This window comes from Lemur catta, chromosome 1, assembly GCF_020740605.2.
Source record: "Lemur catta isolate mLemCat1 chromosome 1, mLemCat1.pri, whole genome shotgun sequence".
Taxonomy (NCBI): domain Eukaryota; kingdom Metazoa; phylum Chordata; class Mammalia; order Primates; family Lemuridae; genus Lemur; species Lemur catta.
In genome coordinates this window covers 225,358,927-225,376,660 of record NC_059128.1, presented here as the reverse complement: position 1 = coordinate 225,376,660, position 17,734 = coordinate 225,358,927, and the positions used below count along the sequence as shown (strand labels likewise).

Sequence of the window (17,734 nt, the reverse complement as noted above, 5' to 3'; positions counted from 1 at the left end):
TGGCAACTCGCTGCTGGATGACTTCAGAGTAGCCGTTTCCCCAGCCTGCAGCGTGACGGTTTGTGGGCGGCTGAAAGGTCGTGCCCGGGCTCGGAAGCGCAGTGGGAAGCCGGCAGGCCGCCCCCAACTCCGGCCCCTGCCCTCACGCCCGCCCTGTCTTTCCTCCTTTCACTTCTCTTCCCTCCCCGTCCCCGCTCCTCTCGCGCCTCCTCTGCGCGCCTCGCCCCGCCCCGCAGCCCGGCCCCGCCCCGCAGCCCGGCCCGGCCCGGCAGCCTCGCCCCGCCCCTTCTCCCCGCGCCGGCCGCGGTTGCCATAGCTACGGAGCACGCAGCAGCCCGGCCTCCCCAGCTGGTCCCCGCCGGCCGGAGGAGAGAGGCGGCACGATGAGCCGCGTAGTAACCATCCAGGAAGCCCAGGCCAAGCCGCAGGTGTCTCGACTCCAGTACGCGGAGAGGTCGAAGGCCGGGGGCAATACCTCCGCCAGCCGAGCGTATGATTTCCTGTATGGTAAGGGCCGCCCCAGACCTCCCTCCAGCGCTGTCGACTCCTCGGCCGGGTGGGCTTCCAGATGGTGGGACCTGGCCAGGGGCGTGGCGAACGAAAGAGGAGCCTCTGGCCTGGCCGTTGCCCGCTTTGGCCTTTTTTGGGTGAGGGCAGCTCCGAGCCCTCCAGGCGGCTGCGCGCTCCGGGCGGGTTGAGGAGGTGCATCAAGTCGCAGGGCCGCGCCGCGCCTCCTGGGGTGCGGGCCCGCCTTACTCCGCTTGTCCAGGTAACTTGCTCAGCCCGGAGCGATCCTCTCGAAACCTATTCTGGGCGTTTTGGTATCCAGAAAAGTAGGGAGTGATGTGCAAACTTAGAGATTCACTCAAGGGTCCCACGTTCAAACTGCATAAAATGTCCGAATAAAATGATCTTTTCTCTTCTATTCTCTGGGCAACTCCAAATTTGCCATTCTAGGTAAAGAAGTGCCAGTTTATCTCACTTTTTTTTTTTAAACTTTTTCTTAGCCATCACAGCTTTGTTTATAAAGTAGGTCCGCTGGTTCCTCTTGGACCGATAAAGCCCCAGTTTATTTTAATGCCCTGGTCGTCCATTTATGTTCTCTGGACTTGAAGTTCCTTGAGTACCTGTTTTATACATTTTTATAGCCTTCTCAGCACCTGTATTAGTGCTGGTACATATGCTAGGTGCTCCATAAATGTTTATTGTATTTACTGTTACAAGAATTGTAACCTGCTAAGCATGATTTTTTCCAATTTTGTCCTGCTTAGTTCTGAGCTCTTCACTGGAACCTTGTTGTCTATTGGAATCCCAGAGTCTCCTTTTGATGGGAATCTATAGGGGGTCCATTTCCTGGACAGAGGCTGTGTAGTGATTGCTTACATATTCTGGCCAGTGGTTTTCTTTATTTACTCTTGGCTTTATGAAATAAATCTGGTAAACTCCTATAAACATATCACAATATTTTTTCAAAGGTAATTTGGGCATGGGAATAAAAATCTCCAGTAAAAACAGGCAAAGGATTTATTAAGCTAGTTGTTTCTTTGATCCCTAAGTGTCTCTTTTGCAGAGGAATTGCTAAATGTTTCCATGTCCATTGCAAGGAACAGAAATCCACCCAGAATAGGTCAAATGAAAGTTTGGATGTTGCAATAAAACGGGCAGTCTCACAGCTCCTCATAGACAGGAAGCAGAGTATAGTCAGGGCAGACTAGAGCCTGGACAGGGAAGGTTGGAACTAAGCTGCCCTGCTCTCCTGCTCCCTTTCTTGAACCTTATGATCTTCCACGCTGTTGGAGCTGCCAGATTTAGCAAATAAAAATACAAGATATACAGCTAAACCTGAATTTAAAATAAATAATGAATAATATTTTGGTATAGATTTTTTTGTCTCATGCAATATTTGGAACATATTTATATTAAAAAATATTCGTTGCTTACCTGAAATTTAAATTAAAGTAGGCATCGTGTATCTTATCTTGCAACTCTAGCCTTCTGTCTGTGTACATGGTCAAGCCCCAAATCATGATGTTTTGATCAATGACAACAGTGTATACAACAGTGAGTGGTCCCATAAGATTAAGTTGAAAAATTCTTATGGTCTAGTGAAGTTGTAGCCATCTTAACATTGTAGCACAATGCATTACTTTTTCTATGTTTAGATACACAAATATCATTGTGTTATAATTGCCTACAATATTCGCAGTACCATGCTGTCCAGGTTTGTAGCCTAGGAGCAATATGCTATACCATAGAGCCTAGGTGTGTAGTGGGCTGTGCTCTGTAGATTTGTGAAAGTACAGTTCATGGTGTTTGCACATGATGAACTCGCCTAACGAGTCATTTATTTCTTAGAACATATCCTTGTCATTAAGCAACACAAGACTATATATGCCTCCTTCTTCCTTCTTCCATTTGACAGAAAGCCACTTGTGTATGGATTTTCTTACTATGATAGGGACTGGAGTGGCACACTATTTGACCTTTTAACTCTAAAGCTCACCATCGATTGCATAGAGTCTTCAAGTATCTTAGCTGAAAATTTAAGTAGAAATAAGGTTGTTGGCTGGCCAATGAGTTGACTGGCCTTGGGTCAGGTTTCCACCCTGACAAAAAGAACTGTGGTGGCATGGGTATGGGGGTCAATGGGACAAATGTAGACATCATTTTAAGCTCTTTTACCCTTTCCTGTGAAGCCCCATGTCATCCAGCCCCCTGGTAACTTCTCTGACCTTTATCTACTATTCTTTCTCTCCCTCATTCGGCTTCATTCATTCTGGTTTCTTTACTATTATTCAAACATATCAAGCATGCTCCCATTCGAGAGCCTTTGCTCTAGCTATTTCCTCTGCCTAGAATGCTCTTCCTTTAGCTAACAGCTTCCCTTCAAGTCTTCTTACATGTCACATTCTCATTGAAGCCTGCCCTGACCACCCTGTTTAAAATTGCAACCAAATATCCCTTACCCTGATCTCCTTTTTTTTAAAAAAAATAACACTTATTTTCCTCTAATTCTAACACATTATATAATTTACTAGTTTATTATATTTGTTGTTTATTGTCTGTCTCCCATGAAGTCAAGGATTTTTGTCTTTTTGTTGATGTATGCCAAGCACCTAGATCATTGTAGCCAGTCAATAAACATTTGTTGAATGAAGGAGTAAAGAGATCCTGAGGCTGTTACAGCTTTTCAACCTTGATGGGGATATCAAATGTCCACATTCAATAAATCATTTTTGTTGGGTAACTGTGGAATTATTAGGTTTTAGGAATTGACTCACATTATCCAAATTAAAAAGAAACTTACTTCTTAAAGTCCTGGGTTTAAGTGATCCTCCTGCCTCAGCTTCCTGAGTAGCTGGGACTAGCTGGGTAGCATGTGCTACCATGCCTGGCTAATTTAAAAGATTTTTTTGTAGAGACAGGGTCTTGCTGTGTGGCTCAGGCTGGTCTTGAACTCCCAGCCTCCCAAAGTGCTATGATTACAGGTATGAGCCATCATGCCTGGCCTAAAAATACCCTTTTCTATAAGATTGCTATGTTTCCTTATATTTTTTCTACTAACCAACTGTTAAGAATCATTGATCTCAAAAAATTTTAACCTTTTGTTGCAAAAAGGAAGCAAGAATTTCTTAGTGAAACATAGATCCTGAGATCAAGGTCTAGTATATGAATGTTGCCAACCTGACACATTTCTGCCCTGTTCCACCTCTCACCTGCCCCTTTACATATTTTATAGATTACTTAGATTACTCTAAGGAAAAAAATGTATTAAACTGGGGCCTTAGAATTAAATAAATACACAAAAGAACTTAAAATGCAACCCTGCAGAAGAATCTGCTGTTGATAAGTAAAGGATATTATACCTCAGAAAGAGCTATGGATGGTCTTTTGACTCAGGTCCTAAAATTTAACGTCAGTAAATCAGTTCTGAGGTGACACTGTCATGAAACCTCATTTTGGGTGGGGAAAAAAGTTTCTTTGCATTAATAAAACTTAGTAAATAATTTTCTACTGCATATTTTTGGGAAAGGACTGATTTGAAATGGATGCCATTATCTCTAAGTCTAAAGCTAAACTGAGCCATATTGCCAGGAAATTACGTTTCCATTCCTTGGCATGTATTCCTTTTAAGCATATAGAGACCTAACTAAGTGTAAGTAAGTTATTGTAGGCCCAATAAAAATTCACAGTACTAAGTTAAAATTGATGTTTAAAAGCGACTTATGCATATAGAGACCTAACTAAGTGTAAGTAAGTTATTGTAGGCCCAATAAAAATTCACAGTAGTAAGTTAAAATTGATGTTTAAAAGCGACTTATTTCTAAACCACAATACCAATTTATTAATTTTTATGGAGAAATATATGTTACCAAGTCATCTAGAGTAGCTGGACAGAGTATTTTTTGCCCCAGAGATAAGTCTACTTGGGAAATCAAGTCAGCTAGTGAATTTAATGTCAAATTGGTTGATTTTAAGGGATGGTACAGTATAATCAATCCTGAATATTCTTCATCACTTTAAAGACATACCTGATAAACAGATACTTATAATAGCAGGTTAAGATTTCTTTGAATTTTGGAGAAATAACTTAGTCTCATCATATTTATAAACTTAAGGGGTGAATTCTGAAGACAGCCAATCTTTTTTTTTTTTTTTTTTTGAGACAGAGTCTCACTCTGTTGGCCAGGCTGGAGTGCCATGGTATCAGCCTAGCTCACAGCAACCTCAAACTCCTGGGCTCAAGCAATCCTTCTGAGTAGCTGGGACTACAGGCATGTGCCACCATGCCCGGCTAATTTTTTCTATACATGTTTTTAGCTGTCCATATAATTTCTTTCTATTTTTAGTAGAGGCGGGGTCTCACTCTTGCTCAAGTTGGTCTCAAACTCCTGAGCTCAAACAATCCGCCTGCCTCGGCCTCCCAGAGTGCTAGGATTACAGGCATGAACCACCGCGCCTGGCCAACAGCCAATCTTATTTATCACTTATTAGAGAAGGACATTTCCTTACCATGTCTACCAATTCTGAGGTATCATGCTGTTTGCATTTTCCCAGTGCACCAAATATGGGAGATAGTATCTACATTTATTGCTGCTTTCATTTTCAAATGGGCATAGTTCTTACATACAAGGTCTCTCCTCTTGAAGCATCCCTTGGGCTACCCAGACCCAGAGGAGTTTTGATTGTAGGAGAGAGAGAGTGTGTTTAGGGTATGGTACTTGAGAAAATGCTAGGCTTTCTTTTTGCATTCCAATTCCATAAGCTGACTTGGAATACACAGAAAAGAACTGCATCTAACAAACTCTCGCTGGTAGATGTGGTAGAGTAATAGGGCCACATGCACAACAGAGCATGAGCTGCTGATTTGTTTTCTAATTACGTTGCTTTGTCATTATTCTCAGCCTAGGAGTAGATATGTTCTATTCCTTATGCTACTTTATCGTTTGTTTTGCAGATCCATTGTTTATTGTGTCAAGTGAGAAGGACCACATGCAGGCGAATATCCAAGCCACCCTGATTCAAAGCAGACTGGTATGTCTAATTCATTGACTAAGGCTACCTGATGAACCTGAGCCATCTAGTTTGGCTAAGTGCATTGATCATGTTGACTAATCACCAAATCTCCACCAGATTTTAGATTCCACAGAAATTACTTTGCCATGATTACTAGAGGGCAAAGCATCCTAATACTTGTGGCTCATTGTGAGGATTAATTCACTAATAATGATTAAAGGACCCATAACTAATTTATTTCAATTAGAAAAGTAATATATGCCTGTGTTAAAAGAATTCAAGTAGTACAAAAGTACAGTATGAAGTAAATTTCTAGCCCTAACCCCTTCCACATAAACAGCCATTGTCATCAGTTTCTTGGGCATCCATTTAGAGATATTCTGTGCATGTATTACTAGCCCCTCTTTCTATGCTACATTCATTGTTTTGTACCTTTTCTAAAAAAGTTTACAATATGATTAAAATGCTTTGGAAAATCTGTTGGTGTAATTTTGTCCTTTTTCTCCCTGACTCCCTTTCCTAACATTAGAAAAAAGTTCCTAGGTTTAAAACCATGTTCAGTAACCTGATCCATTATCCAAGATATTCTCTATATTGGAGCAAGTCAGATCCTGTCCCACCGTTTATCAGTCGGGAATGGAAGGGACATGAGGAGAAACACAAGGAAGCCCTCTGGCAGCTTGCTATGTAAGTGTTAGGTGGTCTCAGCTCCTTAAAATACTCACGTTTTTAATGAACATGTTTTCCTTTTTAAAAATTTTTATTTGTTTACTCTGCACAATTTAAAAATGTACAGTTGTGATGTTATACCTAGGCCAAATTCTCTCTCTGAACCTTTCTGATCATAACATGCCTGATTAAGGAACAGTGGTTATAGGTTTATTGGTTAGTAACTGTTCTCAGGTTGGCATGAATATGTAGATTAAATGACAACTTGCCGCCAAAATTAGGGGTGACTGAGTATTTTGTTCCTTTGATCCATCTTAGAAATTGCAAGTGTTCTTTTCTGCTAGTATCTAAAATATTTGTTGGAGACTTGTAGCCAAAGCACCTTCAAAGTTAAGTCTCTTGAATTCTTTATTCTTTTAATTACTTGTAAGTTCACATTTAGTAAATTAAAAAATAATGATGTCTAGACATAAATAATTATCTTTTCAAACTTTGTTATTCTCATGTGCTATTAACTAAAAATGGGTATTTTTGTATGTGGGATTTCATAAATCTACTCTTTTTTCAAAACTTTCTTCCTATTTCTAGGTCCTGGTTTCCTGGTTTAGGGGAAGAATTGTATCTAGTCTAAGATGTAGGACAGTCAAATGCATGTTATAGAAGACTTTGGTCTCAGTATGAGATACTCTGTATATCTCCTACTTTATAGACATAGAAATATTAAATAGAAATTATATGTGGAAAAATATTAGACTTATTCAATGTCTTCCTTCTTCGTTTTAAAACTGACAGTTTTCAGATGCCTCGAGAAGTTTGTGAAGATCCTGAAGTTACTGGAAAGAATCGCTATAAATACTTTGACAGGTAGAAAGTAATTATTAACCTTTGGGCGCTAATATTATTAAAGAACCTCTTTATAATAATAATAGCAGCTATCATTTTTAAGTGCATGCAGTGTGCAGGCTTCATTTTAAGTGCTTTACATGCATATCATCTAATCTTTACAACAGAAATGTAGGATAGGCTATATATCATCCCCATTTTACCAATAATTAAGCTGAGACCAGGAGAGGAGAAAGAGATTGCTCAAGGTCATATAAGCTAGCAAGTAGAAGTGCTAAGATTCCAACTAAACCTGCCTGACTTGAGAGGTACTGATTGCAACTAAGAATATGACAAAATGAAGTCATCAAATGAAGTGAGTGAGACACAGCAGAGATATCATGAAGTCACAGTGAAGGGAAGATTATTAAAAGTGTTCAAATGGGCAACATTTGCTCCTTTGTTTGAATGCTGCCAAAACTAACATTCAAATAAATAAAATGGTCAAAAGATTCATTTTATTTCATTTGTGATTAATAGTTAGCTGGTAATCATATAGTCAGGTCAAATTAACATAAGGTGGAAATTTCCCTATAGATCTTACCTGAGTTAGAAAAATAGTCTTGATATCACATCTGCATAAGCTTCCTTGAGAAAGTAAATTCTAATGCACATTATGAGCAATCTCCTTATGGAAATTTTATAATGCTAACTTTTTCAGAGAAATATTAATTCTTAACTGCAGTATACTCAATTTCTAGACTTTGTGGGGCAGTGAGAGGAAGCCTTAAAACTGAATTATTGGGAATTTTAGAATGTCTCAGGGAACTTGAGAATTTGGAAACTAATGGCCAGCTGAAGCCCAAGTATAAGGTACTGTTTCTTAAAGTGTGTCTTGTTTACCACCTGCACAGAATATATTGGAGTGCTTATTAATAATGCAGATTCATAGGCTCAACCCTGTATCTATTGAACCTCATGGGTCAGATCTGGGAATCTACAGTTTAAACAAGAACTTCTCCATCCCCCCACCCCAGTGATTTTGTATACACCAAAGTTTAAGTAACACTGATATATGGGATATTCAAGCTCATTGATTTTAAGAGACAAATATTAGAGTTAAGGAAGCTTAGAGTGCACTCAATGTGAAAGTCCCACACATTTATGTTTTCCTTTTCCTCCCAGACCTTTCCTTCCATTTCATCAACAAATGCCACTGAATGTTGTTTATGCAGTAACCAAGTAAGTAAACATTAATTAAAATTCCTTTTCAGTTTATTTATCATTTGCTTCCATATTTGCTTTTAGAAGATAGTTCTCTAAATAAATATTTTTCAAACTGTGGGTCATAAACCATTGGAAGATATGAAATCTCCTAGTGGGTCATAGGTAGCATTTAAAAAAATGAAACAGAATAGAAGATAACCAAAGCTTCAGGCATATTGAAGGGTTTTTGTTTATAACTTTTCTTTTTTTTTTTTTTTTTTTGAGACAGAGTCTCACTCTGTTGCCCTGGCTAGAGTGCCGTGGCGTCAGCCTAGCTCACAGCAACCTCAGACTCCTGGGCTCAAGAGATCCTTCTGCCTCAGCCTCCCGAGTAGCTGGGACGCAGGCATGTGCCACCATGTCTGGCTAATTTTTTATATATATACTTTTAGTTGTCCAGCTAATTGCTTTCTATTTTTTTTTTTTTAGTAGAGACGAGGTCTCGCTCTTGTTTAGGCTGGTCTCGAACTCCTGAGCTCAAACTATCCGCCTGCCTCAGCCTCCCAGAGTGCTAGGATTACAGGTGTGAGCCATCGCACCTGGCTATAACTTTTCTTTCAGATAAATATATGCATATATTTATATGTATATAATATATTAAGATATAAAATGTATTTCTTACTCTATGAGTTGTTTTAGTCCATTTGTGCTGCTATAAAACGTCACAGATTGGGTAATTTATAAACAATAGAAATTTATTTCTTGGAGTTTTGGAGGCTGGGAAGTCCAAGATCAAAGTGCTGCAATTCAGTGACTGCTGAGGTCCTTCTTGCTGTGTCAAAGGAGCAAATATGTGTCCTCACAGGGTGGAAGGTAAAAGGGCAAAAAGGGACTAAGCTAGTTCCCTCCAGCCCTTTTATGAGATAATAATCCAATCATGAAGGTGGAGCTCATGACTTAATCACTTCTCCAAAATGCCAAATGCCCCTTCTCTTAATACCATCACAGTGGGGATTAAGTTTAAATATCACTTTTGGAGGAGACACACATTTAAACCATAGCAGTTGTGGCCAAAAAAAAAAAAAAATTGAAAAGTGCTTTACATGTCCTCTGTGCTTCTCTGAAACACACAATTATTTGACAACAGTTCTTCACATTTTATCCAGAAAACTAATCAGTCATGAAATATTTTTTGAATGCTAGAATTCTATAATTTAATAATCATCTAATCTACACAGGCAGTGTGTTGTACAAAGATAAATGAAACTCGATCTGTGCCTTACAAAGGAGTGAACCAAGGTGATAGGGAGGGAAGGGGCAAGGGCTGAATCTGGGACAAATGTGCAGGTCCCCCGGCTCTAATTTCAGGGTAAGATCACAGGTTAGGTAGAGTATTCCTTTAAAAATCCAATTTTTGCTATACTCTTTCCTGTGTTAATATAACTTGATATTTCTATAAGAGGAAAAAAATCCAAGGTGTTAATGAAATGATCAGGAAGAGAAACCTTTTTTAAGGTTTCAGATCTCTGAATAGAAATTTATTTACGGCTGGGCTTTTAAGCATACATTTAAAGAATATAGTTATTCCTAATGATAGATATCATCTTATGAATAGGACATATGTTATTAAATGTCTATAGTCCTCAAGATAAATGCCAGTTATGGTCTCACTTTTCCCTAGGTTTATTTATTTATTTATTCAAACTTATGAAGTAAAACAGCATTCCTTCGTTTTTTGTTTTTGTTTTTGTTTTTTGTTTTTGTTATTGAGATAAGGTCTTACTCTGCTGCCCAGGCTAGAGTGCAGTGGTACAATACAGTCCACTGCAGCCTCAAACTCCTGGGTTCAAGTAATTCTCCTGTCTCAACCTTCTGAGTAGCTGGGACTACATGTGCATGTTACCGTGCCTGGCTAAGTTTTGTATTTTTGTACAGATGGTGTCTTGGTATGTTACTCAGGCTGATCTTGAACTCCTGGCCTCGAGTGATCCTCCTGCCTTGGCCTCCCAAAGTGCTAGGATTACAGGTGTGAGCCACTGTGCTCGGCCTGCCTTTATTTTTCAAAATGGATATACCTCTTTGTTTTTGCCATTATGTTTAGTTATTTATTATTTATGTAATTTAACCAATTCTTCTACCAACCAGAAAAAAATTTCTTTTAAATTAAAGTGGCCGTTTTTTCTTTTAAAGGTAAATGTTTATATTTTTTAAAAAGTTAGAAAATTCAGAAATCTATAAATATGAAAAAATTCTCTGTGTAATTCTATAGAGAAATAATTACGATTACTATTATTATTTTATTGTATATCCATGTAGGCATCTTTCTATGCATAAAAACACAGTTTTTAAAAGCATAAAAATGAAATCTTACTATACATACCACTTAATGGTATCCTTTTTTCTATTTTATAATGAATCATGAACATTTTTTAATGTTCATAATTATAGATTACAGTATTATTTGAATAGGTAATAAATTCCATTATGGCTATGCCATATATTTTTTAACAATTCTTCTATTGATGGTGATCATTTAAGTTTCTAATTTTTTACTTTTATAAATGAGACTTTGTGGACATGTTTGTATATATATATCTTTGTACACTTGTCCAATTATTTCTTAGAGTAAATTCATAGGATTACAATTGCTGGGCCGAAGGGTATTTTAAGGATTTGCTATACATTGGTACTTGTCAGTTAGGTTGTAACTGTTTGTATTTCCATCAACGGTTTATGAGAATGCATGTTTCTTCACAACTTCATCAATGCTAGGTGTTCTCAATCTTGTAAATCTTTACTTGTGTGATAAAATAGCATAAAATAGTATCTTGCTGTTTTAATTTACTTTTCTTTTATTATCACTTATGTTCATTATTTTTAGATATGTTTGTTAGAAGTTCTACTTTTTGTTTTGTGAATTGTCTTTTACCCATTTTTCTATGGGGGGTTCAACTGTCTTACTGATTTACAAGGGCTTTTTATATAGAAAGGCTGTTTAACTTTTTATCATATATGTTATAAAACCTGTTTCCAGGTTTGCCATTCACCTTTTCAATTTGTTTGTGATATTTTGAGGTACAGAAGTTTAAACTTACCTTCAGTTCTATTGATCATTTCCTTTTATAGTTTGTGATTTTTGTACCATACTTAAAAAATCCTTCACTCAAAGGTGACATAAATATTTACTTAAGCTTCCTGTTAGTACTTATTTCCATTGCATTTTTTAAAAAAAAAATCTGGATTAATTTTTGTGCAAGAGACGAGGTAATTTTCCACTTGTGAACCAAGTGATCCCAGCATTAATTATTGAATCATCTATCCAGAAAGAGCCTGTCTTCCTCTTTCCCTCCCTCCCTTCCTCCTTTCCTTGCTTTCTTTCTCCTTTTCTCTTTTTTTCTTCCTTTCAACAGAAAGCATCTCTTTTCTTTTCTCTGCTCCTGTATTTCTGGAGGGAAATAGAGATTGGTGTCTAACTGAAAGAGAAGAAAGAAATAAAGGAATGTAGCAATTCTGAACAGGCCCAGAGGTGCTGTACAGCATTCTAGAATCTACGTTTTATAGCTCCAGTTTACAACCTTGCCCAGTTGCCAGGAGTTAGCTATACTCCCAGCAAAAACAGGTCCCTGGCAGGTTCATCGCAAGAGATTTGGAAATAATAGAAATAGAGAAATATTAGAGATAGAGAAATAGCCGAGAACAGAGACAAAGTATAGTTTAATGTGATGGGGGAGCCAGGGGTCCTCCAGCATTCCCATGAGCTGTGAGGCCCTGAGTGAAGTCCCACATCAGTATTCATTGGTGCAGCGATTAGTTGCCAGTGGTTACAGATTTACATAATAATAGATAATTTGTTTAGGTTTTAAGTCTCCCCAAAAGTTTCTAGAGATCCCTTAACTAACTCTATGTGAACAAATGTTTACAAAATTTTTCTGAGATAAACTTCTAAGCCCTAAGATAAAATTATCATGCAGCAGAAAGGCTAAACAGAAATATAGAGGCTATATAGTTCTTTGTCTAGTTTCTCATTAATTGAGACAAGTGGTCAGGAGTGAAGCAGGAACTGTCCTTGAGGCTAATTGTCTTTTAGCTGCAAATGTCTACCGGGAGGGCATTCTTTGCTCAGTTCTCAACCTGTGACCTCATGCCGAGCCCTGTCTTACACAGCATCAGGCAGGCCTCCAGGTCTGAGAGATGGGCATCGCCTTGCATATGCCTTCTGATCGGTGAGATGCCCTCCTGTGGTTAGGCAGCTTTTGATCTGTGAACTAACACATTCACATATTCCTTCAAAGCAAAGCCTTGCAAAACTCCTGAAACCTTTTATGTCTTTATCTGCCAACACCCAGTGACACACAGATATATATATAGACACTTTTGTGAGTAGACCAAGGTATTTATACCCACTTAATTTCTTGGCAGAGGTGAGAATAACAATTCAATTCCCTCAAGATTTTTGAGCATAATTCTGGTTATAATGGATTCATAACTTTGTGCCTGTCAATGTTTAAAGGGGAAATGGACTCAGTGAAGCTCAAAGATTTATTTCTACTTGATTATATAATATTTTAAGTGATCATATCAGGTTTCAATTTTTAAACCAATTTTTCCCTTTTAGGGCAGAACCATATACTTTTCCTCCTACTTCTACTAAGTTACTACCCATCGCTTCAAAGGCGACTGTGGGCACTCAGACTGATTACCGGGATGCCGACATTCAAACAGATCCATACTCTCCAGAATATATAATATGTCAGGACTCAATCCCTGAGCTCTTGACACTGGCTACTCTTACCTGGGGTGAGTTGGCAATTCTCTTGAATCAGTGATAACCATGCATGCTGTTGAAGTGACCCACAGACAGGCAACTGTGGGTTACAGTGTTGCTGTTTAAAGTGTCTTACTCAGTTCAACAACTTCATAGACTCATGTTAAAACAGAGATATTCCGTTTTTATTGTAAGTGATTTGCTGTGCTCTATCCCTGAAGCTGAAGTTATATTAATATTTCAGCTCAATATGGTTGCTCTGCTGACTGGTCACCTCTCTCCTCTCACTAGTAAATCAACTCCTTTTCGTTACAGTCATACTTCTTTATACATAAACATTTTTAAGTGCAAAATACTGAATGCACATTCCTATGTATATAATAATGTCATCTCAGTTTGCCAAAATATTTTACAATTTGTCAAAGCTCCCTTACATTTTTATTGGATGATTTGGATGATTTCTTTTGCTATTATCTCTGAAATGCTAGATATCTTTCAGGCTCAGAAATTCACTCTTAGAATGTAATAAAATCTGGCGTAGGCCTATGTCATATGAAACTATAAAAATCTAAGAGACAGTGCCTTTGGAAATTATTAGAAATTAGCTTATCTAATTCACTTGATTGTAGCTGGGAAAACTGAGTACTAGAGAGGTTAACTGACTCCTAAAAGGTCATGGAGATAGTTGGTACACTGTAATGACTTTTATTAAAATGAGATTGCTCTCCCTCACGTTGTAACGAATAGCTGTGATCACGGCCGTATCCTAGGCAATGCAGATGTTCATATCTGAGCTCTAGTTTTGATTCCTGTATTCTGTCTCACTCTAGGAATCCTGATTAAGCATTCTCACTATCCACGTTTTAAAACAGAGGCTCTACTTTCAGGTCTAGATGACAAATTAAAATTATGAAAATTTCCTTTAGTACTCTTAATACACAAAAATATAGAAAAAAATTAATAAACTTATAGCCACATTTAAAAACCCAGAAAGAAACTATTCATAATGTAGAAACTGAGACTTTTTCCTAAAAGAAAGAAATGGCTGGGAAGATGTGGTGGTGAGCAGGGCCTGTGAATGGTAGATCCAACCTACCTGCCTGAACTGGAGGGGCCAGAGCCTTTCTCCTGCATGTAAATGGGGCTGAAGCCTGGTGCTTGCCAGTTTAAGATTATAGCCAGAGCTGAGTCAGGCGCTCCCACCTGGGGCCTTGGACTTTACCTCTTGGTATGATAGTTAGCATTAAGCAGCAGAAGGACCAGAGCTTCACTCTGGGCTCAGAAATATTTCACAAGGCAAAAAACCTTATCTGGTGCCCTGCCCTAGGCAGAAATGAGGTTAAAGTATCAGTAAAAGCACCTATGAGTCAGGCCTACTCCTACCATTTGTGGGGCTCTGGGGCTCAAAGGGAGGCCCACATACCATGCGTATAGATATTTTAAAATTATGTTAATTGAATCAGGCCAGGCGTGGTGGCTTATGCCTATAATCCTAGCACTCTGGGAGGCTGAGGTAGGAGGATTGCTTGAGACCAGAAGTTTGAGACCAGCCTGAGCAAGAGCAAGACCCCATCTCTACAAAAAATAGAAAAATCAGCCAGGTGTGGTGGGGCACACCTATAGTCCCAGCTACTTGGGAGGCTGAGGCAGGAGAATCGCTTGAGCCCAGGAGTTTGAAGTTGCAGTGAGCTATGACAATATTACTGCACTCCAGCCCAGGTGACAAAGCAAGACCCTGTCTCAAATAGATAAACAAATAAATAACTAAAATAATAAGTCAAGCTAATATCTGTTAAGTAAAATATGTGCTTTTTTCTCACAAGTATATCTTTATAACAAACTAAAAAGACAAGTTTAAATTTCAAACTCTTAGTCTCCTTGGGATTCCGTGCTGGAATATGGCAGCAAGGTAAGAGCCTACCAGTGGACTGTCCTTTTCTCTTCCCACTCTGGCTCTGTTCTACATTGTGAGGGGCCTGTTATGCATGCATGTGATCACCCCAGCTCTTTTATACAATCTCCGGTCACACATCCCCACAAACAGCTGTCATTTGGCCACACCTTGGACTTAAGGGTAAACAAACAGCAGCATATAGTATGCCCTCAGGAATCTGAATCCTGAGAAGAGGCCCATGTAGACTTTGGAAGCAGGTTTGGGGCCATTTGTGCAAGGATTTTCAGGTCTCTGAGGGTGGAAGTAGCTCCAGGTGGGCATGGTCCCTTGGACTCCTCACCCTATGGTAATGGGCAATGCCCTAAAGAATGAGGTCAGGAAAGAGCCCCTCTTGCCTTGTCAAAGGGTGCTACTGACCAGGCAGAGTCTATGAGAGAAATCTGCAGTTGATCTCAACCCAAGAACCACAAAGCACCCTAGGAGCAAGGACACCAGGAATAGCCCACAAAAAATAAAGGATATGGAAAAATAAAGCAAATGGAGCAATCTGAAATGGACGTGGGAAGTACTTTTTATATTCTGAAAGAGATAAGGGGGAAATAGCAATGCTGAAAACAAGAATGGGAGCCATGAAAAAGAACCAGTTGGAATCATTGGGAAGGAAAACTATAAAGTTTGAAATAAAGTGAATTCAATAGTAGAGTAGACAGAGCTGAAGAGCAAAGTAGTGAAATGGCAGATTAAATGGAGACATACTCCAGAATGCAGCACACAGAGGTAGAACAAGATAAAAGAAAAGAAAGAGGCGCAGGGAATAGGAAATTGAGAATAGGGAGAATGTCAAAGAAGCAGTGCAAGAAAAGGTAGTGACTGAGAATTTCCCAGAACTAAATAAAAACATGAGCCTTCACAATGAAAAATTCCATCTAGTACAAAGCAGGATAAACCTTTACAAATTCACACCTACTAATAAAAGAAAAAGATAAAAGTGTAAAAGCTACTATAGAGAAAAGTCAGATTACCCACAAAGGAAAAAAAACCCAGATTGACATTTTGTAGTATTATCTTAAAGGTACTGTGGGAAAATGATTGCAAACCTAGAATTCTTTTACCAGCCAAACTATTATTCAAGAATGAAGGTAAAATAAAGACATTTTCATGCATAATAAGAGTAACTATCTCATAGGATACTATAAGGATTAAGTAAATTAATTTATATAATGTGTTTATACCTACATTCCAGGAATGTCATTCCTAGCTATATACCAAAGAAAAGTGACTACATAATTCTATTAAATACTAACAGAAATGCATATGTGTGTTCACTGAAAGACATGTACAAGAATACTCATAGCAGCACTATTCACAATAAATTCAACGTGAAAACAACCCAAATGTCCCTCAACCGTAGAATGGATGACTAAAATATAGTATATTCACACAATGGAATACCATATAGTAATGAGAATGAAGTACACCTGCATGTAAGCACATGGGTGAATCTCACATATATAATGCTGAACAAAAGAAGTCAGATACAAAAGGGTACCCACACTGTGGTTCTATTTACATAAAGCTCAAAAGCAATCAAAACTAAATTAATATATTAGGAATGGTGATGGTGGTTACCCTTGGGGCAGGTAGTGACTGGGAAGGGAGTATGATAGGCAGTTTAGGGTAGGGTCCTGGTAATAGTCCATTCCTTGATCTGGGTGCTGATTATATGGGATGTTCATTTTTGTGCCTTTCTCCATGCGTGTTATACATTAATAAAAAGTTTACATAAAGATAAATGGAAAATAATGACTGGCTGATACTGTAAAAAATGCTGTTACTATAAGCACTAATGAAAAAAATTTAGTGCATACAGTGTGCCAAGAATTGTTCCAAGTGCTTTACATTTTTAACGTACTCAATCTTCACAAGTTCAGTGAATGATAAAGTTGAAATCAGAAATTAATAATATGGATCTTTAAAAAGGCAAAAGAAATGGTCATTAGGGCCATGATTTTTTGATAAACAATAATATAGACAAGCTCTTGTAGGAAGCATCAATAAAAAAGACAGAAGTTGTAAATAAAGAAGAGTACTGGCCTTGAAAGGGGGACATAACTAGAGAGTAAACAAGTTAATAATTATAAGAGAATACTAGGAATATCTTTTCCCCTATATTTGAAAATATAGATAAGTTATACAATTTTAAAAGAAAATATGGATTACTAAGTTGGTTTCAAGAAGAAATAGCAAACCTGAATGGAAGAAAAACTATAGAGATTGACTTGGTTAAAAGAAAAAAAAAAATTTTTTAGGAGCACCAGGCCTAAACAGTTTTATAGGTAAGTTTACCACTCCTTCAAGGAACAGATAAACTCTGTTTTATGCAAATTCTTTCAGCAAAGACAGAGAGAATAAAAGTTAATTTCTTCATTTTATGAGGCTCGTATAGCCTTGATTTGAAAACTGAGTAATACCTAATACAATGGAACCCACAGATACAGAGTTCCGACTGTACTAGTAAGGAAAATTACAGGCCAATCTCATATATGAAGAAATATGTGAAAAATTCTAAATAAGATACCAGCAATCAAATCTTGCTGTATTTTAAAAGGGTGACTTATCATAACCAAGTGGGTTAATCAGAGACATTTCCATCTGTTACAATATCAGAAAACCAACTAATGTAATTTCCATTTTAAAAGAAAATTCAGGAAGAATGCTTCCCTGGCTGCAGAAAAAGAATTTGATAACATTCAATGCTCATTCATGATATAAACTCTAAATAAACTGGGAGCAGAAAGAAACTTTAGAAACTTAGTATAGAGTATCTATCTATACCACACCTTTTAATAAACATAATACTA

General features: G+C 38.0%; 1 protein-coding gene across 3 annotated transcripts in view; it reads left to right on the top strand.

Moving 5' to 3' along the window:
• The first annotated feature begins 312 nt into the window (after nt 1–312).
• The window catches only part of CFAP91 (cilia and flagella associated protein 91), a 61,661-nt gene continuing 44,239 nt past the window's right edge, over nt 313–17,734 (top strand). For all 3 annotated transcript variants that reach the window (XM_045540193.1, XM_045540195.1, XM_045540194.1), the window contains exons 1-6: nt 313–507; nt 5,459–5,535; nt 6,047–6,204; nt 6,979–7,050; nt 8,194–8,250; nt 12,830–13,011. In XM_045540193.1, the coding sequence (XP_045396149.1) occupies nt 384–507; nt 5,459–5,535; nt 6,047–6,204; nt 6,979–7,050; nt 8,194–8,250; nt 12,830–13,011 (670 nt within the window). In that variant the 5' untranslated portion in view covers nt 313–383. The remainder of the gene's footprint in view (nt 508–5,458; nt 5,536–6,046; nt 6,205–6,978; nt 7,051–8,193; nt 8,251–12,829; nt 13,012–17,734) is intronic.